Genomic DNA, 26,697 nt, shown 5'->3' with positions numbered 1-26,697 from the left:
CATTAGCAGCATTTTAGACAACTGGCAACTAAGGTATTCACTGTTCTCCACAAAATGTTCAGCTAATATTTCCCAGATGTATAATTAAGGCAAAAGATCATCTTCTTAAATTGGTATCAGCACTTTGGATGGCTTCTGGCTTTCAACAGATTATATCTGTGAAAACAATTTTTTATCAAAAATAAGGGTTCTGTTTCTTAGGTGATTTGGTTTGCTTGCTATAGAGTTCCCCGTAAAAAGAAATCTATGTATTTCTTCAAGCTTAACTTACAGTCCAAAGAATATGTAGCCAATGCAAAACCTCTTATGTTGCTTTTACTATGAAAATCTATAATGCACTGGATTTGTATACATAATTGTGACTTTAAGTTATTTAATGTTTTCTAGTTTTCAAAATGTTTGTACAAATAATACTTTAAAAAGCAATAGTATGTGTGTGACCTTCTTAGATTAACAGAAAAATCACTGTTTTTAGTTGTTCAATCATTTATTCTATGAAATGATTCATTCTCATGATTATGCAAAAATAAGTGAACTTTAATTTGTGCAGCTTAAAGCATAGGAATATGTTAAATCAGCAAATTCATTACTCAAATACTTAATATACTGATACTTGCAAAAATAACTATTAGTGCATCAGATGTCCTATATATAAAGTGATAAGAGATGTGTTTTTGGAATATTTAATTATTAGCACTAAGCAGTTAGAGGAAACTATAGTTGCATTGCTGCTATTTAAGTACACGTTACCTGGGATCAATAATCGTAAGTACATTTAAAACAATTATATTAACTACAAAACTAAAATATAAGTTAACCAATTTCTTACATGTATTATTTTATATGCTGAAATAATTTGCAGATATCTGACTAGTATGTTATCAAACAAAAAATTATTTTTATTAAAGTGCTGATCATTTTACATTTGCCAAAAATTAAACTTAGTTTTAAAAATCTGAATGCAGTGGCTTGCATTCAGACATATCCAAATATTTTTATAAATTTTTATAAGTTTAAGCTGGCTCATTTGCATTGGGGGATAAATAATTTTATACTTATTTTTAAGTCCATTCATAGATGCATGGCTGAAACCCAAACGATGTAAGTGACTTATACATCACAAAGTTTTAATTCTTGATTTAGAAACTGTAGGAACATATGCCAACTTTGTATATAACTAAATGCTGGATTATAAAATATATTAGCAGTAAGTTGCCCAACTGGATGATTTCCAGATTTTCTTTCTGGTTTAACAGTAGGATATTTGCACATTTCTCTTTGGTCCTAGTTCTAAATGTAGTGCTGGTTCAGTGAGGTTATTTTCCTTCTTTCTTTCTTTTTTCAACATTTATATCTATAGAAGGAGAACAAGAGAATAATACCCATTCTTTGTGCCTAAATAAAAGTGGCAGGAACCAAATAAAAAAATCTACATCATAATTATTCTGTAAAAAAAAATAATTTTAACATAGCAGATTCCTGTTATCTCAAATACATGAATCTATTAAATATAAACTAATTTGTACAAAGATTTCATGATACCACAGACATATTTTCTAAGTAGAGCTAATGCGGAAGAACCTTAGATATGTATGTTCCTGATGATATAACTACACTGTTTTTCCAACAGTGCATTAAAAAAACAAAACCAAACAAAAAAAACAGCATGCGACCTGACAAATATATTAACAATATATGAAGCTTGTCTGCTCGATATAGCTTTTTAAATGCATACTTCATTGCTCTTTGCTCTACTCCCTTGCTTTGTAGAGTTTAAAATTTCTTGAAACTGCCAACTAGCAAGTATAGTATAATGCATATCAAATTGGCTGGCCTGGTAATGCTAATAGTTATTTATTTTGAGAAACACTCAACATTTTTCTTTGGACTACATGTGTGTAATATTAGTTGATCTTGCTACTTTCCAGCTCAATGTTTTAATTATTCATATAAGGACATATACTGTCCATAGCCCCTGTGCTGTACTAATGCTCTCCTGAGGAATCTTCATATTTTTTCTTTTCTTTTATCCCTATAAACAGACCTTTAGATCCCTTACCTAAAGTGCCACTCTTAGGCTTTTCATATTTCCCCATAGTGTCTTGTTCATTTAACCATATAAATTTATCTTTTACAATATTTGTAATTGTTCAGAATGGTGATCTGATGCCTGAGAGTTTCAGGATCATAGAATGTGAATCTTATCTTTTGAAACACTTCAAATAGCTCAGAGCAAACTTGGGCACTTAATCCTAAATAAGAATTACACATGGTATTTAGATTAAAAACTCCTAAGACACTATGGTTGCTTGTTCCTGTGTAATGATACCTAATTGACAGGTAAACTGAAGTGATTCTACATGTAAAGGCTGGCTATAGAGATAATCTCCAAATAGCTACATACATGCAAAGAATTCTGACCACTAGAGTTAGGAGCTGGGGACACTGCAAATGTAGTTCAAAGTAATGAAATTTTAGAGTTAACTGATTTTAGAAATTATCCATCCTATCTTCTAATTTTACAGATGCATACATTAAGAGTCAAAGAGATCTCAGTTTTTAAAGAAGAACTAGAACTTGAGATCTTAACATCTAGCTAATAGCGCTTGGTACTATGTTACATTTCCAAAAAAAAAAAAAAGAAAATCAGTGAAAATACTGGCAAATATAAATCTTACCTAAAAGAGGAAATTATTTTATTTATAGAGGAGATAAATCATATTACACACACACACACACACACACACTCATTCATTTGATAGGTATGCTTTAGACCCTGAACACTCAACTTTCTTATTATCTCAACCTAAAACCTCAAATATCCCCAAAGGTTACTCGAGCATACCTTGATTCACCCAATGTCTTCAGTTCCAATTTTCCATTAAATATACACTACAATACCACCTTTAATCTTTTTCAAGCTGGAATACTATTATATGTTCCTGTAGCACATGCCACAGGATTCTGAGCTGCAAACAAGAAAACGGGAATGAACCTTGTTTGTATTTCTATGAAATATTTCTTCCTTTCAAGATTTTTTGCCAAAACTGCAGCTTCATTAGAATTTGGCAGGATTCATTCAAGAGATCAACTGCCCTATAAATGAAAAAGTTTCTCCTGGCTTTCTAACTTTTGCATGTGCACACACATGTAACTATTACATTCCCTAAAATAATCCTTCATATAACTGTTAGTGAATTCCAACTATCGTTTCATTCACTTATAAAAGTCCAAATATATTGTCCCATCACTTCGATTCTTTAAATTGTTATCAGGATCTTTTGGATTTGCTTTTATTTCTCTCGAAGAATGCTTTTAAAGCATTAAATATTCTTAAATTGTTTATAGGTCAAATTAGATCCATATATTTGTCGAGTAATGCTAACATTTTTAGAAATAATTACCCTATAAATATTTATATATCATAATCCTTACGGTCCTAAAAACAATACCTTTTCCTCTGTTTCCCAAATTGTAGTTATGTTTAGGACTGGAGGAAAACAGAAGTTCTACTCTTAGGAATAGCATTCATAGTTATCTTTCTTTTCCCATTCCTAGGTGTTCTGTCTGACTATTGGTACTTTGAATATTACATAAAATATAATAATACGTAATGCTGTATTATAGATGACAAAGAATCTGAATCTGATATTTTATATTCAGTTATCACTCAAGGTCAAAGTTGAATTAGTGAATGCATACTAAATTGAATAGTCTGAGCACCAGTTCATTCCGTTGTACACTAAATAATGGGAATACTATACATTATCCTAACGAATCTCCAACATAGACCTCTTAGAGTACAGATAAGAAAAAAGGAAGGAAATATTAACCTTAATTATATGTGACATCCCCCTGCAACCTCTTTTCAAACATATTATGAAACTCACTAGCTAAAAAAAAAAAAAAAAAAAAAAAAAAAATGACAAAGGGACCTCAGGAGAGAAGTGAAAAAAAAGTCTTTGGACTTTGAAAACCATTGCCCAACAAACACTTGCCCAGGGCAAATAACCAAAGGAAGAATTGTAGGCAAACAAATAATACTTTAACTCTGCAATTAGAATAAAAGTGTTTTAGAACTTTGTCAAGCAACCTAATTAACTGTGACTGAAAAATTAATAGTATAATAAAGTATTACTTTTCCACTTGTGTTCTCTTAGGTTAAGGAATATTTCTCATTTTCAGTGTTGTATTTATTTTTCATTAGGATATCTTTTATTAGATAAACATAGTTTAAAATGATATGTGAAAGATCTTCTGTAAAAGTTTCACAACCAGTGTTCAAACAATCTATCTCCCTAGTATTTCAGTCGTACTTAATACAAAAACAAAAACAAACAAACAAAAAAAAACAAAGGCAAATTCAGTACTAATGTAAACACTGACTACATTCTGAAATAAATTTTGATTAAAAATATGCCAAGAAAACATGATTTGGGTCTACCTCTTCTTTTTCTCCTACACTAAGAAATTAACAACAGGCAACACAGGTTAACTCTTTCCCTTCTTTTCTTGAAAATGTTCCTGAAGCCCTAAATGAGAGGACACATCCTTTATAAAATTTCTGCTCAGTGTCCCAATTGATCTAACTCCCTTAAACTGCCAATATCAAAATCATATAAGGCTCTGAGGCTTTTTTTGGCTCTATGCAGTGAATTTCATTTCTTCATATTACACTTACTCTCATGCATCTGATCCTTAGGTTTCAATGTGACAGAAATGATTGGGAAAGGTAGGGGAACCAAGAGTGCATAGAACATAATGAAACCCTATGCATCTCCACAATGAGAAATATTAAAGTGGAGCTACACATACATTTTTAAGAAAGATCATATCATCTGTTTTTTAACATTTTCTTTTCTAAAACACACTTTCTTTCAAAGATGTGAAGAGCAGAAATAGAAACGCTGTTACATATGAAAGTTTCAACGGATTTGCTGCCAGCAGCTTTTCTTTATAGTGTTCCTCTTACCTACACTATGTGTTGGCACTGGCAGGTAGCCCTAATTCGTTAGTAGCCAAATTATTTTTGTCCCTGAAGTACGAGAAATCTCCATAGCACATGAATGAGACATGGTTTACTAGTTTACACACGTTTTATAACTCCAAGAAACCAAAACTCATTCACAAATGCTTTCATTTCAGCAAAGAGAAGGGCCACAGAATATCAGAGATATCCACTTTGAATTTCTGGTCCCATTGTCCATGAGAAAGTGAAGAGAAAAAAAAATCTCTTTAACTTCAATAAAGAACTTTGATCCTTAATGCAAGAAAAATAAACAGCTTTCTGTTCACCACACTCCACATTTCATTTAAGTCAAAACATTTCAGTACAAGGCATTAAGAAAAAACGTCATTTAGTAATAAACCTAAATGTCTCCAGATAAAAATTCATCACGACGGCATAGTACGTTTAGATAATGTGGTTCATAATAACTAGCATCCTCATATTGCATGATCATCAGATACATTTATACGCTGCTGTACCACCTTCACTAAGTTACAGAGAAAAATAATAAGAAATAAGCAACACTTAGAAAGAAACACATAACACAGAAATGCTGATTTAGCCACAGCAAAACAAATCTCTGAATTTTAAGACAAGACAAAAGTAAATGTATTAACACTAAAGAGCCAAGTGACTAAAATGTTACTTAGATAAAAGAGAGGTTTGAAATACAATAAGCCGAGTTCAGGTTTGAATTGATTTAAGGTTTGACACTGATTTCAAATGTCTATGAACATCCATAAGCTTTTGTTTTAAATTTTCCTTCTGTCATGTTTATGGGCAAAAACTCCTTAAACTACCTTGTAATATAGATTAATTACTTTCAAGCTGGGTGACAAAAGGGCATAATGACCGGAAAATGATACAAAAGAAACAAAAAACGCATGTTAACAAGTTTATCAACAAACCTGGGTAATTCTCATGAAGTACAGATTAAGGTTCAGTGGTTCCAAACTGGCAGCATTCAAATTGGGTTCATATTTGGGTTTTTTGTTTTGTTTGTTTTTTTAAACCACCTGTCCTAAAACGACATTGTTTATGCTAATTATCTTTGTTTATGCCACAATTCTGTTTGTTTACTACATTCTTTTAAAATACCATATCCCTATAAACAGTTCTCACCAGAATTCTTCTAAATCTTGTTTCGGTCTGGTCCTTCTCGGCAGCCCACTGAGCAGAATGCAGCTCTACAATGAAGGCGCAAGAGCTGGGAACAACTTTGAGTCTCTGACTCCTCAGGCTGGCAAAGGGAGGGAGTACTGCTGAGGTTTTACTCTCAGGCTCCAAGGGAAAAGGATACTGAATGTGGAGAAATGCAACACCCCCCTATTGGACAAGCAAAACCATACGCCACAATATATCCAGAGAAGATGTGTGAACTCTCAATTAGTAAGTAAAGAAAAGAATAGACAACACTAAAGGAAAGAAAGAACAGCTTCCAAACTGCAGGAGAAAACACAGAGGTCAGAAAGAATAAAAAGGTCTTCTCCTGAACCACTATCAGTTCCTGATCACAATGAAGGAATAGTGGCATTCTCCTAAAGCATGTCAAATTTAAATTTTTTTCCCATTCTAGCAATACCACTTGATCCTGTTTATCTACATAGTAATCAAATTTCACATTTAATACAAATGATGATGCTATCAATCAATGAAAGAGAAAGAAGGAGAGAATGAAGGAAGGAAGGAAGACTTTGTTATGTTTTTGTCCATTTCTTGTTCAAGAAAATTTTCCATTAGGAAGGAGATATTTCATGCTTTGGCTAAACCTTTAAAAATCTTATTATCTTACTGCCATCATCGGAATCAGAGACCTGGCATATTGGAACTATACATGAGTTAGTACAAGAGAAAAACTTAGATTAGTTTCTTTCCCAGGCTGTTGGATAACCCCATTGAAATTATAAATGAATAACAAATTATGAAAGAAAACAAAACTCATCAGTTATACTTATTTAACTAATCTATAAAAAGGGAGATATTCAGCCTCCATAATGCACATCTGCATTATACAATATACTCATTAGGTTGCTGAAGAATTGATAGTGGAAAGAAAACAGACAATAAAAATCAGCCTTTACCCATGAATGTAATTTTGCTTTCTAAATGCATTATGAGTGCAATTCATATGAAATAGTTTCCAACTCTGTGAAGGACTAATGTGCTAAAGAATCAGAACAGGTCTTATTATCTGCCTCTCATGTATGATGCCTATACAAGATTTTTGCCAAAAGCTTCCTAAGAACAGGTAAACACTTTAACATGTGCTTATTATATTTGAGAAACATAAGAACACACCAACATGTGAAGTAAGCGTAATATTTGCACATTTCTATGTCTATCAAACCTGCTAAACACTGAGCAGTACACAATGTCACCTGACATTTAACCCTTAATTGTTCTTGGTAATCAGTCAGGTCTCCTGCCAAGTCTTCAGGACAGTATTTCAGCATGAGTGTGATAGAAATGTGGTTTATGAACTGCCTCATGCAAGCTGCATTCCAAACCAATGTCTTAGCTCAGTTAGCTTGCAAATTATTGACATGGTAATTAAAATCTATACTCAGTTGTAGACATTGTCTCCTCTACAAAGTAGTAGTAAATAACAAATAAATAAAATTACCAAAGGCTATCAGAACATCCTGAAAACATAATATCAAACTTACAGGTTTACAGTTGCCATTAGGTGACAGAATATGAACAGATAACTTTTCTGTGATTCACACCTAGAGTGTGCCTGCTAACCTGAATGCACTTATCACTCGTGAGCACAATGGATTTTTTTGTTGTTGTTGTTAAAGTCTTTAATTAAGCAAAATATATCTGTGTAATAAATATTTCATTACTATGGTCAAACTTTAGGTAACTAAAATACCACTAATGTCAAAGAGTAGTTTTTTGCAAATGTCCAGCAGTAGCTTTTCATGGAATTTTATGAATTAGTTTGTAAAAGGATCTGATGTATATTTCTTTCTTCAGAAAAATACTGAAAAGTTTCCTAATAAGAAAAATTATTTAGTCAGCATGACCAGAAATAAATTTGATGGAAATATGAAGTAAATAAGTTAATTTTTATTGCAGAAGGTTTTACTATTGTAGTGTTCCTTTCAACATCTAGAAAATCTGCTGTCTGTTGTCTGCACCAATTTGGGAGAAGCAATCAAATAGGTGATACTAACAACCTAATTTGCATAATCCCACGACTTTCAATCCCAACTTTTTTCTTCTTTCTAGACATTATCAGAACTGTCTTCTTAAGCAATCATCTTACACTTGCTATTTAAGTTTCTAACATAAAGCAATTAGAAACTGTAACGAGTAGCTTAGACACAAAACTATTATATTACAACCAAAGAGGACAGATAAAATAAAAAGGAAAGAAATAGAATATTGAGAAACTATCAAAAATGGCTATTTTACTTATCATGAACAAACTAATATTGACATTTAAGGCAAATATTTTCATTTCTTCCTTGGAATATCAAAAAATAGGTGACATTCTCAAAGGAAAACCTTAAGTCACAATTTTTCATTATCTACTTTCAGTTAAATATATACATTTATTGACTTCTTTTAAATATTTGGGGAAACTTCGGGCATTCATTCTAATGATGCTATTACTCACATTTAGACCATGTTGCCAGCTATGTTTTCTCTAAACGGTAAAATGTAAAAGAGTTTCCTTACGAATAATCTTTAGAACATATACGCCCATTTGCTTCCCACCTGGGAATTGTGTTTTTCAGTAATCATAATCAGTCTATCACAAGGATGCTTGAAAATAAAAATATTTCAAGTTCTTTACCTTTTAGAATCACTGTTCTATTTGCACTACCTCCTGCATATTTTTAACAAACAATGAAATTGTTACTACTTCTTAACTATTTAATAACTGCTTGTTAGTCTGAGAGTACTGACCATGTTCATTTCTAGTGATGATAATATAGACACATACAAATCTGAACCCAAATTTTGATCCTGATATTTAAGTTTTGAATATTCCTTAAAGTTCAAATAGTCTACAGGCTGGGAAGAATAAAAGATGGACAAGACTCTACCAATGAAATTAGTTAAAAATGATCACATAAAACTTTTACAGTACATGAACCCCAAGCAATTTATTATGTTCTCTAGATCAAAGTTCTCTTTTTCACAAAGAAATTTAGCAGTCTTCTTTTAGATTTCTAAGTTTAAGCGGAAAATCATCTATAGCAAGTGATCCAACAGAATAAAAATTAACAGTCAATAGAAATGACCTATTTATTCAGTGAAAGTTGCAAACAGTTGAAAAGGCAAAAAAAAAAAAATCTAATTATATTTGATAGTTTCATTACATCATAAATACCTCCTTTGGAGAATATAAATATTCAATATTGTGTCTACATGATATACTGTATCATGCATGGGTGCCTATAGAGACACTCACCCGTACAAATTCAATGTAAACAAATAGTAATGATTTGCTGACATCTTTGTATGTATTACCAATTACAGCCACAGGGGAAATTATTAAGGAACGTTATAGTGTACGGCATTTTTCAGAATTATTTTAGATACTAATATTTCTAAATTTGATAGTCATACTAACAACCCTATTGATTATCACTTGCTTATTTAATTAGCTAGTTAGAAAAGCATGCCTCTGGGTGAAAAAAAAAATGAAATTCCCACCAGGAGGAAAAAAGATGTTAACAGATTTGAGCATCAGAATAGGAAAGGGAAAAGTTTAGTTTAAAAAGAGATAATTGAAAAAAAAATACAAATAAAGTTCACAGCAGGAAGCTTGCCTATATAGAGAAATAGGCTGCAGCCTGTTAATATGTAACTACCTTTTTATAAGTACAATCTGTTAACAGGCTTACAAATCAGTCTCAGAGTTGTATTTGCAAAAAGTATAATTAGAATTAAAGAATATTATCATTTAAGTGCTACTCTGTGCATTCTAGAAAACTTAACTGTGTTAAATTAGCAAATCGCTACATTAGGTAATGTATAGTATGTTTCACTATGAATAACTTCAACATCTACCTATGAAATAAGGCTATATTTGCAAATAAAAGCTCACTAATTAAAGAGTTAATATATAGAACTGAAAATTTTAATTCAAAACTGTAAAGAAAGCTCAAACATTCGCTGGAATTATCTAGTAAAGATGCACTTTAATTATACAAAAAAACACACAGAAGAAATCAAAGAAAGATGACAGCACTGAAGTATATATGTTGGCTATTTTACTTTCTTCCCTGATTTGATACTGGCTTCTCTAATATGTGACCACATTCAAGCGTTACTTTATCCTCAATACTCTTTTTCTCTTCCATTGCTTCACTTCTAGAATGTTTTAATCTTTGTCCTTTCTTTTTTCGTCTTTTCATATCAAATTCAGTCGTTTGAGCGATGAACAGCTTGACTTAGCATATTTTTAACCAGCTGGTCTAGCACCTAGCTTGCATTGCATAGTCAGATACAACAAATGTTTATACAGAAGGTAGCTTTCATGAAAATGAAAAAAAGCCTGGGTATCATGCATCCTGGCTTTTTTTAGCTTTTTTTTTTTTAATTCACCATACAGAATACAAAGTTTGAATTCTTTTTAATGGCAAACAAAATTCTATTTATAGTTCAAAAAAATGAACTTCTGCTGGGATAAGAACTCAAATTTAAAAATTGCAATGTGTACTTATAGGAACATTAAGAGGGCTAAAATTCTTTCAAAGCCCTGCTTTACTTGCAACAACATCAAATAAAAGGATGTTGCAGATACTTCTCTAAATAGGAACAACTTGATTACAAATACACTATTGCCATCATAGCAAAAGGGGAAAATACAGTAAATTAAAATTCAGTGAAGACAGCTAACACAAAAAGTGGTCACTAAAACTTAGAAAGGGAACAGCCCCATTTATCCCCTTTCCCCCCCTATTTTTGACACTTATGGAGTAATCTAATATAGCGGTGATGTTAAATTTTCTTTGGAGGAAAAAAAAAAAAAACGCTCTCTTATATCAACAAAAGGTCATGTGCTTTACTGAGCAGCTTCCAAAGTTTTACGGAAGGATCAAATAGGAACTTATAGCCTCAGTTTAAAGCACCACTAAAACCTTCTGTCACCCTAGAAATTACATGAGACCGAGATGCTGAAAATGGTAACATTCTGCACAAAAGCATTTTTAAAAGGTGGGGAGAAAACAATCAATGAAGGAAGAAAATAAGAGAGTGAATAAGAGAGAAGCAGCGAGTTGGGGAGAGAGAGAGATGCTTAAGGTTCATTTAATTTGCTGTTACAGGACGCAACCTGAAAACATTAGCAGAAATCCCGGAGACTTTGCAAATCAGTTCAATTTGGTCCGGGCAACCACAACAAAAAAAAATCAGCTAACAAGACTGCAGAAGCCCAAGCTAAAAGCTTCTCTAACAAACACGTTTTGGGGGAGCATCTTCCAATGATTCAGAGACTACTGTAAAATGGGAGAGTTGTACTTCAATATATTAGGGGGAAAAAACTGTACTCACCTTTCAAACTCCTGAGGTAAATCAGGGTCAGTAAGCATGCTGGAAAAGCACAATTTCCCTTTGTCACAGCAGCCACCTATGATCGTCTCCAACTGAACCTGTCAAGTGAGTCCAAACCTTCTAAACCAATTGATTTTCTCTCTCTCTCTTCCCCCCCTCCCTCCCTCTCTCTCTCTCTCCCTCTCTCTCTCTGTCTCTCTCTCTCCCTCTTTCTCCCCCCCTCCTTTCCCTCCTCTCCCTCTCCTAGGACTCCTTGACCAGTCTCTTAAAGGGGCAGTGCACTTCCAGCAGCCGGGTCTGGCTGCTCCCCCCTCCGCGGAGCCACACGCTCCGGCTGCAAGGCTCTAGACAACCTCAGGGTGCCTGTCCTTTCCTTTTAATTCTCTCTTCTAGACATCACCGAATGTGAGAAGTCAACTCATTTAACACGTCTCCCATACTCTGTCTTCTGAATCATAAAACTCACACACACACACGCATAACAGTATGATTTTGTAAAACATATTTGCTGATTAAAAACCAAGTCTAGATAATAACAGAAGCTCGATTAAACTGCATTTATTAACTAATGAAGCAAAAAATTTAAATGTTAGCAATAGCATTTTTACACAAAGAATTGTTACTCCTTCTCACCCTTTTCTAGGCTCTCTCCGTTCACACACGGAAATACACGCACACATACACACACACACACACTCACACACACAACAATCGGGCATTGTTCTGAGGGAAGAAAAGCAACTTTGACAGATTGAAATATAGCAGAGGCCCCTTCAAGGAAACCTGTAAACAACTTGTCACTCACTCTGTCCGTCTCCCTGTTAGATCGTGCTTTCCGCAAAGTGGTGCGAACGTCCTGGCAACCCAACCAAAGTTTCCTCAGCTCTAAACTCCATAAAACACGATGTGCGATGTGGAGGGGAATAGGTATCCGCATGCCAAAATAACACCCACGAGCGCACAAAAACCCAAAACGAAATCAAAACATAACAACAAAAAGACGCTACTAACAAACTGTCCTGTTTGGGATCGCTGGGGAGGTCAGGAGTAGGAAGCGCTCCCCTGGCTGTGGATCTCTTTAATTTCCTCTGCCCAGGCAGCCACAGATAACAAGGTGGACAAACTATGGCTTTACAGATTCTAAGCTGGCTGGCAAGGCACAGCCTCCATAGCAGTTCCAATTATCTAGATAAAAATCTGGCAGGCGAGAAAGGTAATCAGGTAATGTACCTTTGACATGAAATGACAGAGGCACATACACACACAGAGAGAGACACTTACACAGACATGCATGCAGAGATGGTGGCTGCCCCGTGCACCGCAGCATCTGGTCAGGGAGTAAGCACACACTCACCAACACGAGATAGTGTGCATTCTTCACACACGCATGCACACACACATACACACACACACACTCAGTCACTCACACACGCTCTCCACTCCTACTGGGAGGGTTCATTCTGCACAAAAGGCTACATTACAGAGCCCGCCCCAATAAGGGAAAGAGAGGAAAAAAAAGCCTTCCATTGTTGAGAGGGCAGGTCAGTTGATTAGATTTTCTGTGGAGAATTCCACGAGGAAATTCCCTTCAAAGCCGAAGTGATTAACTGGGGGCTATTCTGGAAATGGAGCAGACAATGGCTCAATAGTCTGTACAGCCAATGTCCAGGCTGGCACTGAACTCACTTAAAAAAAAAATAAAAGCCAGACTCCCTGTTCTTTTCCACACATTCCTCCCCCCCAGCCCCCTCCACTCCTTCCAACTTCCCCTCCCAATTCCTTTTATTTTGCAGCTGGACAACATTAAGAGCCTTTAAAACCACAAGGGTTGACCCCACGGCAGTTTGATTAGGTCCCACTTTTTTTTCTGGAGACAGGCAGACAGTAAGTTTACTTTTTTAGACATTCACAATGATACATCATACACATATTCTGAAGACAAAAAAAAAATCAATTATTAACTCATATTAGTAAATTTATTCTTCATTCAAAGCTTATACATTTTTGGACAAGTTGATAATAACTTAATATTTAATTCTATCATCAGGAGATATTCTAAAAATATACACACACACACTACAAAATCAATGTGGAATAAGATTTAAGCATGTCACTATGGAGTTAAGACACTAACAAAAACACAGAACTATGACCCACCCTGAAAAAGCTGTTAACAAGGGATGTGGCAAAAATGACTTGATGCTGACATGATTTTCACTTTCAGCAGTTGGGGAAGGGGGGAAGAATATTACTCACTAGTCTTTCTTGTTGTTAATCTCAAATTATGTTTTGTTCCAGCAACAACCTACTCCTACATAGAAAAATGAGAAAATTGTTGCCTTTATTTTAAATATCTATTTTTTCCAGCCCATACGGGACCTACGATCTAATACGCTCTAATTGATAATGTATACAAATGATAATGTATACATTATATTTTTCTTCATTTGTTAATGGCGGTTATGAGAATTAGGGTATAGTAGCTGCATAGCTATATACACTTTTAAAAATATTTAAAAATTTTTGTCTTTATTAGGAAAAATCTTGCTTATCTGATATCAATAGAGGAAAAAAAGTGAAGAAGGAGGATGGGTGAGTTACAGGGAGCCATGGGAGCTGGAGTCAGGAAGAGGAGGAGGCGGGAGGAGAGGACGCAGAGAGAGCACAAGAAGGAAACATAGTGGCAGCATAAAGATAGAAACAAAGATAATGGCCATAAGGCAGGATGCTGAGATCCGTATGGTCCCAGCTGCTGTCTTGCTACAGCTACTACCTCTGGTTGTTTCTCTGAAACTCTCATCTAGAAGGTCAACAGAACAGGTAAGAAAGAGAGTAGGAGTGTTCGAGGCCAACTATTGTATAAAGAAAAGATACTCATATTAGAACCTTCCTTATATTTGATTTCGATTTTATTGGCACTTAATATATGTATACATATGTACATATGCCAAATAAACACAAAGAACATATAAGAGAATTTTAAATGGTTTGAAAGTGAGTTTTTTGACTTTAATATATTCTGCAAACATTACTGTAGCCATTCAAAAACAAATTATTTCTTGCGCAATCATCTATGCCGAAGGAGTTGAAATAGACTAGGAACTAGACAGAAAATTTGCCAAATATAATAATGATCATCCTAATAATGATAATTTGAACTAATGGAACTCTAAGATCATAAGGAATTTTGTTCACATAAATTAGCTCATGGATCTTACACAGTGTAGAAAGGGGTAGGTATGTATTTCCCTAATTTTCCCACTGTTCAACTTGGGCAAACAGAATTTAAAGTCATTCAACTGTTAGTAGCCCCTCTGTTACTTGAAGCCACTTCTATCTATTTCACTTGTGACACCATAATGCAGAATAAACTGATCCTCCAGAATTTATAGTTAGATGAAAATCCCAAGATGGTACTCACATTTTAAGTGACCTGAAAGGCTTTCAGGTAATTGTTATAAAAAATAAAATTTATAAAAGCTGTCATTAAGCTAATACTGTATATGATGGTTTAATTGAATAAATATTTTTAAATGTACCTCTCTAAGCCATAAAAGTTTTCTTTCATTTGAATCCTATATTGAAAATCAGCATTTCTGTTAGACTTTACAATATCAACAAAAGGAAAGACTGTTCCAAAATGTTTTGGTGAAATTTTGCCATGGGTTATTTTATTAAATGATCAAAATGATCCAATCAATACAATGTTCAATATTAAAATACTGTTAATTGAATCATCTTTTAAATTTTGCATTAAACGTTAAAATGTTTAAATATTAAATGTGTTCACGACTAGCACATATATTAAACGTAAATTCTTTTTCAATCATCTGAAAAGCTTAAGATATTCAATTGACTATAAATATTCTTTAAATCAGAACTAATACCCCAATGTGATGTTTGTTAAGGTTTCAAAATATATCTTTGTTGAGAAACACTTTTGCATTTACTTAACATCTATTAAATGCTTACCAATATGTTCAGTGCTGTGGCTTTAACAAAAGAGTTCAAAAAAAGTTATAACAATTCTAATTATATATATGTATATAAAACCAAATTTCCAATCAATTTTTTAGTATCCAAGCCTTCTGAGGCAGATGTAGTGAGAAAAGTTAAAACAAAAATATAAAAGCAAATGAACAAAAAATAGTGCTAAGAACTTAACTGAATAATACATAAAATGGTAAATAAGTATGATTGACAAGCACAGATACACAAATAAAATATATTTTCAGAGATGACCAAAGTACAATAGAAACCCCAATAAAAGTTTTACATTGGATAAGTCTTTTTGACACTGCTGCAGCAGTATCATGGAAAATGGAATGAACATGAAAAAGTATGCTTTTGAGCTCATGTTGTTTCCATTGCAGATAGTAAAAGGGGATTTACACAGGCTAAGGAATATAAGATATGTTAGAGAACACTGCTGGAAAATTCTCAAAGAGACTATCAAGAACTGTTAAAATCACAAACAAGTTATTTTCAAATGTAACCCCTTTTCAGGTATAGTTTCCAGCATGCATTCCTACTATTTTTGTCCTCATTTTAAAAGGATATATTTTCATTCCTCTATTTCAGATTAGAATCATTAAATATCTTCTATTTTAACATCTGAAATAAAAATATGTGGTCATAGGTGCAAGTTACATTTTCCTATTTGATATGTATTCCTACCATCAAGCTAGTTTTCACATCTCATAGAATTTGGAAAACTTATTGTGAGAAATAAAACTCCTACTATTATAATCACAATGAATTCAAAGCATATCAGTGTCAGACAATATTACCATTTTATTGCCTTCAGGTGACACAATGGGCATTAAGAAAATATCTTTTGCCTTTGCTGTTATTTACTTTGTCACAAAAAATTAAAATTAAAAAAGGACACTTCCCCTTTCAAAAAAAAGAAAGAAAGAAAGAAAGAAAGAAGCTTCCAACCAATGTACATCTGTGAGTCATTCACCAGATGCCTGGTGAGCTCACTATTGACCTATCACATGTAGCTTAAAACTCTTAGAGTAGTGTCTTGTAATATTGGACCTCTTCAAAAAATGTCTTAGGCATTCTATAGCCTATCTTCTTTTTTAAAGATCTAAAATTCAGTTCCCCCTAATACATGTATGCCAAGGAACTGGTACACAATAGCCTACAAATTCAAGGTCTTTCTAACTTCATACTCTTTCTATTGTCAGTTGGTTAGAATACACAGATGAATTGTTCTCAGATTGCATATTTGAAGAAACGGTGTTCTTCAGAAACACCTTCACCTTAGAAACTCTAGCTTCATACTTCTTTCAATGAAATGATGTCATTTCCAGTAACTGCTTTCACTGTATGATCTTATGATTTATCTTGTTATTCAGAATAGCTTGAAATAATTTTAAATAAAAGCTTTTATTTTCTGAGGAATTCCTATCTATATGATACATAATAAAACATATTATCTCATTTAATAGTCAAAACAACTATATGCGATATGTAGACTTATCCCAATTACGAATGAGCAAGTCCCAAAACTAGTAGGTGCAGGGCTGGAGAACATCCAAATTATTGATAGGCCATATTTCCTGCACAGGTTTTAAAGGCAATGAATTTTAGTTCATCTCAAATACCGCATAATGGCAATTAAGTATAGAACATACAGGAAAGTGCTTTACAAGTATGTTTCTACAGTAACTGAATGTCCAAATTTTGGACAAAGTTAGGGTTAGAAATGACTGTCCCATTTTCACAAATAACATAAAAGATAGTTCGTTCACACAATTAAAACAGAGAAGAATAGTATTCTTATCTCATTTGTAGTGATGACAATCACCAGAACTAGTACTATTCTTCATGTAATTTGGCTCTATTTTTAAGAATAATTTCTAAAACAGGTTTCCTTGCCGAATATAGTTACAATTTTTGCAATCTCAGGTAAAACCCAGGGGCCAATTTTCTGGTCCCTATGCAACTCCTTTGCAATGGAATTTCTGTCTTATATAAATAATCAATTATTTCAGGCAAAGGTTGTCAATGAGGAAAATAAGACCTACTGAATTTATGCTTTTCAATTTATTTTTTTGCTCTCTACACTATCATTTCTCCTTGGGATACATGGTGATGTCTCATGGTTTGTTCATTTATGAGGATGAAAATGATGTAACTCAATCACCCTTGTGGTAAAAATCAGAAGGTTTCTTTTGAGTAAAAAAAAAATTCATATAACCCATAAGAAGAAAAGTCATTCAAATGGGACTATACAAATAAAAGGGCTCTTGGCCACCAAACCTTTGACATTGTAATTTTTCAACCTTGAAGGTAATTCAGGGAACATACTGCAAGGACATTTTACCTAGAGGTAGCAGCAAAGTGAAAAGTGGCACCATTATTTTGCAACAGTGTAGTTTTGTTAGGTAACATTCTTGTTAGGTAATGTCGATAAAATATTTTAGTAGACATCATTCAGAGAGGTTTTCCCACCACCAAGGTATACATTTCATTTTATTAACTAATCAGAGGAGAAATGAGAGTTAAAACTGACGAAAGTATGAAAATGTTTGAACAATTTCCTTCATTTCTGACTACATTTGTCTGTTCTCCATATTCTCCTTTGCTTGTATACTAAGTGAATGACAAATCTTATTCATAGTGAATGAGAATGTTACCTGTTAACAATGTTCAGTCTACTTGTATCTAGCACAGTATAGTGGAAGAAATTATGGCTAGGCTGAAAGTTAGGAAACCTGTACTCTAAGGCAGGGGTCCCCACCCCCAAGGCCAGTACTGGTCCATGCCCTGTTATGAACCAGGCCACAGAGCAGGAGGTGAGCAGCGGGCAAATCCACCTGAGCTCTGCCTCCTGTCAGATCAAACGCAGCATTAGATTATTATAAGAATGCAAACCTTATTGTGAACTGCACAGGTGAAGGATCTAGGTTGCACGCTTCTTATGAGAATCTAATGCCTGATGATCTGAGGTGGAACTCTTTAATCTCAATACCATACTCCCACCTCACCTAACCCTTCCCACTCCCATGGAAAAAATTGTCTTTCATGAAACTGGTCCCTGGTGCTAAAAAGGTTGGGGACCGCTGCTCTAAGAGAGCCTCAACTACTCCTTCCTTACTAATGGCATGGTCTTGTCTAAGTCTTTTTTTTTAAGGGGAGGGGAACAGAGTTTTACTCTGTCACCCAGGCTGGAGTGCAGTGATGTGATCTCGGCTCACTGCAACCTCCACCTCCTGGGTTCAAGTGATTCTCCTGCCTCAGCCTCCTGAGTAGCTTTGATTATAGGCATGTGCCGCCACACCCAGCTAATTTTTGTCTCCATGTTGGCCAGGCTGATCTCGAACTCCTGACCTCAGGTGATCTGCCCAGCTTGGCCTCCCAAAGTGCTGGGATTACAGGCATAAGCCACCATGCCCAGCCATTGCCTAGGTCTTTAATGTCTCAGAGAACATGATTTCTAGGTCCCTTTCAAGTATAAACTTCTGTTTCTATGATCTCTTCTTTGATATATCAATTTATCATTTCAAAAATAAAATTTCTTGCATTCCTCAGTTAAGTCCTTCTTTAACAATTTAAAGACTATTACTTGTAGTTGACAATTTATTTTGGCCTTTTAAACTATAGCATAATTCTACATTCATACAGCAATATAAGACAGTGAGGAAAATAAACTGTTACTAAAGTTAATTTATATAAGTTAAGTTAAAATTACCAAGATAACTTAATTGGTTCCCCAAAAATGATGTTTTCAAAACTAATTTTATGACTAAGTTCATCTATTTGTGATTCTGAAAAAATTTTGTACCTGAGATTTTAGTTTCCTAAGTACAATTATATTTATTAGCATTACTTAATTCAGTGAGATAATTAAAATAAGTTTAGTCTCTCACTATAGTAAATACCTCATGTGTGTGATGGAACTGTGATTGGTGTAGGGGGGAATAAATACAAGGGTTTTTGCCTGTATCAAAAATTTCAAAATATCAAATGACAAATTCAAACGCAAACTAAAAAGTTATGTTAGAAATCCTGACAGGCAAATTGTGTTCAAGAAAACCTAGTTCTTAAAATGCATTTTGTGGACACTCTGAAGAGCTGCTTCCATATAGACAACTTGCTTTTTTCATGTTGTTGTTAACAAAATGACTTACTGCCACAATTTAGAAAATAATTCAGAAAGACTATGGACAGGATGAAAGTATAATATAGACATTACCAAATGAATGTATTCATTCAATTACTCAACAAGCATTTATAGAATCTTAAATTTATTATACCTATATTTTAAATCATCTATATATTAAAATTTTAATGCATAAACTGCATATTTTCATAAATAAGAAAACAGATAAGTTAATGTTTGTAATTTTCCCTGATGCCAAAGAACTGTTTGGGAATCAAATGGTATATTACTATTTGAAAAACACCTGTTAATACCTCTAAATAAATCATGGGTCTATAATCAGAAATATTTATTTTCAAATATTGCATAAAGTCAAAGCATAGACTAGAAAACTGTAAGTATTTGTAAAATATGCTAGTATCCTAAGAACATCTTAAAAAAATAAGAACATATATCTAAGGTCACGAATACTCTTCCTGGTATGGAAAACTAACTTCAGATTTACTCGTTTTTCATAACTGGGCCATTATTCTTAATCTTAGTAAACAAATCAACTTAATAAGCATTGTTCTTATATTGAAGGTGTGCCCTGAATTTTATGAGGCACACTGAGAAAAAAGGAAAGAATCAATACACCTAATGGTTTTTTTCTGACCATCTTTTCTGGGCAGAGTACTCTGATAAAAGGTAGAAATGTAAAAACAAACTTTTTTCATAGAATTATGACCTAGTTCAGTATAAGGACATCCTAGTCTGTTTCATAAACAATTATCAAGTTCTTATAAATAGAAATCAATAATTTTCACACAGATTAGTTAATTTAATTTTTAACAAATCTAAAGGAAAATACAAGGACAAAAATTAACTAGCTTCTGATTTCCCAGCTTATAAGGTGAAGAAAAACTATTTGAACCAAAGTCTTTTGATTACAAACCTAGTGTCTATTTCACTAGGAATTGACACTAGGTTTCTACAAGAAAACCTACCTAAAATACAAAATAAAATGATAAAAGTGTTATTTTATAAACAAAATTATATGGAGATTTTTAGTTAAAAAAAAAAAAGATATCAAACTGAGATGACCAGCTTCTAAACTTTGAGAATTTAGAATTAATTTGTTATACTTAGTAAAATATATATTAAAGAATCAATTGAAAACCCCCAGAAGTCCTATGAGAATTCAGAATTACTGTGGGGAAAAAAGTAATATGTAGAAATCAATATATTTCATATATATGATAACACCTAGTCATTAGAGATAAAGGGAAAAGACCCCATTAGCATTGGTAACATAGACAAAATACCTATGATGAAGTCATTCACATACAAGACCTATTTAAAGAAAGCTTTAATACAATATGAAAAGACATACCAAGTTCCTCAATAGGTAGCATCAATATCATAAAAATATCAATTCTTCCTAATTTAATGTATAAATTTAATGAGTTCAAAATTAAAGTACTATCATATTTAAAGCACTAAATAAATTCAAAATTTATATACAATTAAATAAGAATAAAAGGAAAAATTTTGAAAAGGAAGAAGAATGAGGGCTTAATTTACTAGAAATTAAAACACAATATATAATCTCAATGATTAAAACAATGTAGTATTGAATGAATTGAAAATACAATGGAATAGAAAAGAACGTAGAGGAAAACCTTAATTACATAGAGAGAATTTATTATATACTATTAGTCAATACTATAGGTGGCATTCAACAAATGCCTTATATGCTCAAATATCCAAACATAAAGAATAAAATCATAAACTATTAGAAGGGAACATGAGTGAATGGAAATATAATTTTAAAGAAGAGAGAGTCTTACTAACAATGTATCAAAATCCACAATCCATGAAACAAAAGATTTATAAATCCAGCTATATAAACACCAAAAACTTCAAAGTGACAGAAGGCATCTATAGAAATAAAAAGACAACAATGACACTATCTAAGGAAAGGGCTACTCACTCCATGACCTATAAAGAGCTCTTTGAAATCAATGAGAAAAAGATCAACAAATCAATAGTAAAATAAGCAAGCAATATAAATTGTTCAAAGAAAAGGAACTAGAAAGTGTCCTTAAATAGATGAAAGATGCTCAACATATATGATTGTTCATGCTCTGGCCTGGCCTCCTTATCCAGCTTCATCTCTCCCTACATATCAAAAATTTCATATTCTAGGTACACCAAACTGGTATAGCTTTTGTCTGAAGTGTACATTACTCTTGGAATATCTTCCCCCCTTCCCTTCTCCCAATTTATAAGGCTAACATCTACTCATCCTTAAAGATTTGTTGAGGTATCACCCCCTATTGGAATCTTATCCTAATCCATCACCTGTCACTCTTCTTCTGTAATACCCAGTAGAACATAAATTCCCACCACTTGACGATAAGCTATATAAAAAGAAATGTTTATCTTTTTCATTATTGTATCCTTAAGACGATTTCACAGCATTGTATGTAATACCACTGCGCTCTTTACCTGAAGAAAATATCAGAAGACTCCAGGACCCTGTTTGTGTATCCTGGTATTCCTAGGCCGTTCTATAATCTGTTCCTCAAGATTAGAATATGCTCTTCCACTTTCAACATTACATCTAAGTTTAAATATTACTTCCTTAAAGAAGAGAGATTAAAATAGAAGAAACAACATGGAGTAAAGTACCAATGTCCATTGACAACAGCAATGTTATTAACAGAAGTTTGGAAATTGGAACATTCTGGTGGAAACAGTGATAAGCTACATTGAATTTTACATAATGGCAGAATATCTAATAGAGGTTTCCAATGTAGAGATGGAAATACTACACTGAAATGTGTAAAAATTTCATTAATATTTTATTTCATGAGTATAAAAGACTGTGTGAGAAGGTGAATAAAGCACTAAACTAGAAAGGATAAGAAAGGACAAACACGACAAAGAGTTAAACAAACAAACAAAAAAGACCTATTTGAAAAGCCATTAATTTGGACAATTAGATAGTCAGTGGTGATAGAGACTCTTAAAAACCAGAAGAACAGAGTTCATCTCAGGCAAAATGGAACCATAAATTCTATAGCCCTCCCTCACCCCATGTAAACCACACATGCAAATACAGAGACGCGCATACACACGCATGCAAATGTTTCATTCCTTTCAATAAGAAAACATAGGGTTTCCACATTAAAAATTATATATTAAAAAGGAAAAAATGAAGGCATACTCCAGGAAAAATACACTGATGAAAGAAAAAATGCTGAAATTTTAAAATGTCTAAAATATTTGAGAAAAAATAATGGACTAGCCTCTGCTTTCATAACATAACGGACCTCTTTATTAATTTCATAATGGCAATAATCCTGTCGAATACAACTGCCATTCCATTTTTCCATGTGTCCAGATGCTATTTTTGCAATTAGGCAGGCACTGCTATTTTGATTGCATTTAAAGTGATCAAATATGCAATTGCCCACTGTTGTCCTTTTCTTCTAGTATGAACGATTTGAGTCTTATTTTTGATCTAAAAATATTCCATTTACATCTCTTTGTTGATAGATTTTCCTGTTGCTTTATTTCAAGGTACTGTAGAAATCATTAGTGACATTATGCCAAGGGCTGAACTTCATAAGCAACCCGAACATTTTGATTCACTGAAAAAGAAACCCGCAATTCACTAAAAGAAAATGTAATGATGACCCTGTCCAATTAAAACTGTTAAATTAAATGAATAGAAATTAATGATTTTCCCTTATCATTCTGATATTCTAGAGGCATGGCAGGGGAACAATAAATACCACCACATATGTTAAAGATGACCAGCGATTTCTGGTTTAAAGAAAGCAAACAAATTATTTTATAAGGAGACTGCACTATTTCATAAAAGAATATTTTAATGGATGTATCTAAGTACCAAAAACCCAAATAACCTCTAAATTAAAACATATTTAATTCTTAACCCAATTGGCAAATAGGAATCTATCCTACTAACATGCTGACAAAACACAGGAGAATATAGGAAATGCTGCCTGAGCATTAGACTAGTCAAGAAAACTCAAAAGAGACACCACTTACGTTCTACTACTTCAAAAAGAGTAAATTTATCTCATTTCTATTTCTCTATAATTCCAGTCAAATACATATAATCATGCTTTTCCGTCACATATCTGTAGTTTTTTTTTTTAAATTATAAAAGCAGATGCAGGATTCAGGGGAATGTCCTTGATCCTTGAATCTGGCATTTCCATATAAGAGCAAAATTCAGTATCAGGGAGGACTAGGCAGGTTAATTTAACAATCTGACTTTAGAGAACATTCAGGGATATTATCAACAGAATTACAACAACTGACTAAATCCTGAGTCTAGCATACACTCATGCAGGCACGCATGAATGAAGTACAAAAAATTGTAAGACTATACATTCTATACAATGGATAGCTTTTGGATTAGAGCTCCTGAGTCCAGCATACATGCATGAAGGTATGCACGAATGAAGAACAAAAAAACTGGAAGGCTATACATTCTATACAATGGATAGTTTTTAGATTAGAGGTATACACTATCTTAAACAGGAATTCTGAAAATAAACCAGGCTGCTAATAAACTAGTTATTAAACTATTTATAATTGGTTAACAAAACACTAAAGCAGTAGTCTTCAAACATTTTGGCCTTGAAACACTTTATCAGAAACCAAACTAAACCAACAAACCAAAAAAAAAAAAAAAAAATTACGGAGAATAGAAATATTGCACTAAAAAATAGGGTTGAATTTGTGTTTGTGTAGAAAAGGTGGGAACAGTGTTCCACCAAACCTCTCTCTCTTCAAAGTATAGTTTGATAGCATCATACCAAAATAATCCTAAATGGCTCCAAGAACAAATTAAGATATACTATGGGGGATAAATATTGGGAAATTTAAAAAAGTTAAAATACTCATAAATATTTATAGTATGTTCCATAAAATGCCTCATTGTAATTATCACGAGTTTGTCGTTTCCCTTATCTATTATTTCTTCACTATCCCAATATACAATATTACTGTAATTCTCACCATGTTTCCCACGATTCACGTGTATTCCTTAAAAAAGCTGTTTAACATCCCCTTCATTTACTTTGCAACCATTCCTGGGACAGAAAAAAATGCCAGTCATTGAGTATTTTCTGCGTGGTTGAAAGATACCTCGTTGTCCCGTTAGCATAGTGGTACCAATATAGGATACCCACAAGTATACAGCATATCCACATCTCCTTCAAGGCCAGCTTTGTAAGGGAGTTAATATAATATCGTCCTAGAGAAGATTGTCAACCATCTACAAGTGTAAAGCCCAGCACAACAATGGATGCTTTTCTGTTTGCCTTGTGCTTTATTACTTCTATTTATATAAGTATATATGAGGTGTTGATAATTCAGGACAATCATTTACCTCAGTGTTTTTCAAGCATCTAAAATCGAGCAATAACGACTTTATTAGATTATTTTAAATATAAATATGTGTTTGTTCATATAAATACATATATGGGCATCTATTTATACAATTAAAAGTATATTTACATATTTCCATTAATTTATGGCCCACCTTGAGAAATGAGCCTTAGACAGATAACCCATGATATCAAAAAGTTGACAGGCTAGGCTTGCTTTAGCGAATAAATCAACTTGTAGAACCAGCCACTAGGGGAACAGACCTGGGCAAAGGTGACTGCCAGGGCCAGCACACAGCGGTGCGTGACCAGCTCCCGGCAGCCCCCAGCGAGCACAGCACAAAGGGAACGTGCTGGGTATGCCTGTCGGCACTGATGTTCTCCACATGCCCTAGCAGGACACCATCTACCATGGAGCAGATGGATTATCTCGATGGTGGCCCTGCCTGCCAACTGACCTTCTGGTGGAACCTGTAAAACCTGTCCACATTCATTGTCTGGAACAGGTGGTCAAGGGTATCCGTGGTGGCCTGAAGGCTAAGAATGACCATGTGTCTGGGCACTCCTGGGTGGCCTGTACTACATGTTTGAGGCGAAGGCTTACCTGCCTATCGGTTTGTCCTTTGGTTTTATTGACCACTTCAGGTTCAGAACTGTCTGATCCTGCCTCCTCTGCACCAGCCACCATAGTTAGATGCTGGGGAAGACCTCAGGCACCAAGACCAGAGGTAAAGTACTCCAACCCTGGATAACTTCCTGCACAAATTGCAGAAGGACCATCTGTGCTAGTGCTCACCATCCTCTTGTGATACTTGGACTATGATAACCACAACCACTCCACAAATGTTCAGACCTAAGCAACATTTCATTTTTTGTTGTTTTGTTTTTGTTGTTGTTTGTTTGTTTGTTTTTGAGATGGAGTCTTGCTCTGTCACCTAGGCTGGAGTGCAGTGGCACAATCTTGGCTCACTGCAACCTCTGCCCCCCAGGTTCAAGCAATTTCCCTGCCCCAGCCTCCCTAGTAGCTGGGACTACAGGTGTGCACCACCACACCTGGTTAATTTTTGTATTTTTAATTGAGATGGCATTTTACCATGTTGGCTAGGCTGGTCTCGAACTCCTGACCTCAAGTGATCTCTCCACCTCAGCCTCCCAAAGTGCTGGGATTACGGGCATGAGCCACCATGCCCAGCCATTTCTTTGCATTTTTATAATTGGCTTTGTAGCACCTTGAGACTGATTGTTCAGAGCACAGTGATCTTCAGCCATAAAAGTTTCTGTGTTGTCCATCGCTTAATGCAGTTTATTTCATTATTCATCCAAGATTTCAAAGAAGTAGCAAAAATGTCCTTTCATAGGAACATAAGCAGTCATTGAAATTGAGGCCTAGGATTATAGGGCAAGATGACTGTGAATCTATCATCTTTTTTTCCAGAACCCCCGCCTCCCCAGATTTCTTCGGAGGGACACTCAATATCCAAAGCAAAAGCTGTCTGGGTAAAGGGCCTGTACTGGACTTTTTCTCCTACTGGAATGAGGGGAGAACCAAGTTTGCTTGCACTGGGGCAGAAACTGAAAGGAAATTTTGTTCAGTGATTGTCATCATAAACATCTAAGTATACATTTTATTTTGGGGTGAATATAAATACATT

General features: G+C 34.0%; 1 protein-coding gene across 29 annotated transcripts in view; it reads right to left on the bottom strand.

The window, feature by feature from the left end:
• The window catches only part of LOC105492120 (SRY-box transcription factor 5), a 1,036,234-nt gene that overhangs the window by 408,225 nt on the left and 601,312 nt on the right, over positions 1-26,697 (bottom strand). For 6 of the 29 annotated variants that reach the window (XM_011759030.3, XM_071070605.1, XM_011759031.3 and 3 more), the window contains exon 1: positions 11,522-11,655. The exons of 19 other annotated variants lie outside the window; for them this stretch is intronic. In XM_011759030.3, coding sequence (XP_011757332.1) covers positions 11,522-11,559 — 38 coding nt within the window. In that variant the 5' untranslated portion in view covers positions 11,560-11,655. Of the gene's footprint in view, positions 1-5,916; positions 6,100-6,130; positions 8,364-11,521; positions 11,656-12,802; positions 13,240-26,697 lie in introns of those variants that run through there. 4 more of the 29 variants (XM_011759033.3, XM_011759034.3, XM_011759053.3 and 1 more) reach the window with 4 other exon arrangements.

The sequence above is a fragment of the Macaca nemestrina genome, chromosome 10 (assembly GCF_043159975.1).
Source record: "Macaca nemestrina isolate mMacNem1 chromosome 10, mMacNem.hap1, whole genome shotgun sequence".
Taxonomy (NCBI): domain Eukaryota; kingdom Metazoa; phylum Chordata; class Mammalia; order Primates; family Cercopithecidae; genus Macaca; species Macaca nemestrina.
Note: the sequence above shows the minus strand (reverse complement) of the source record. Positions and strands in the feature narration are given on the sequence as shown.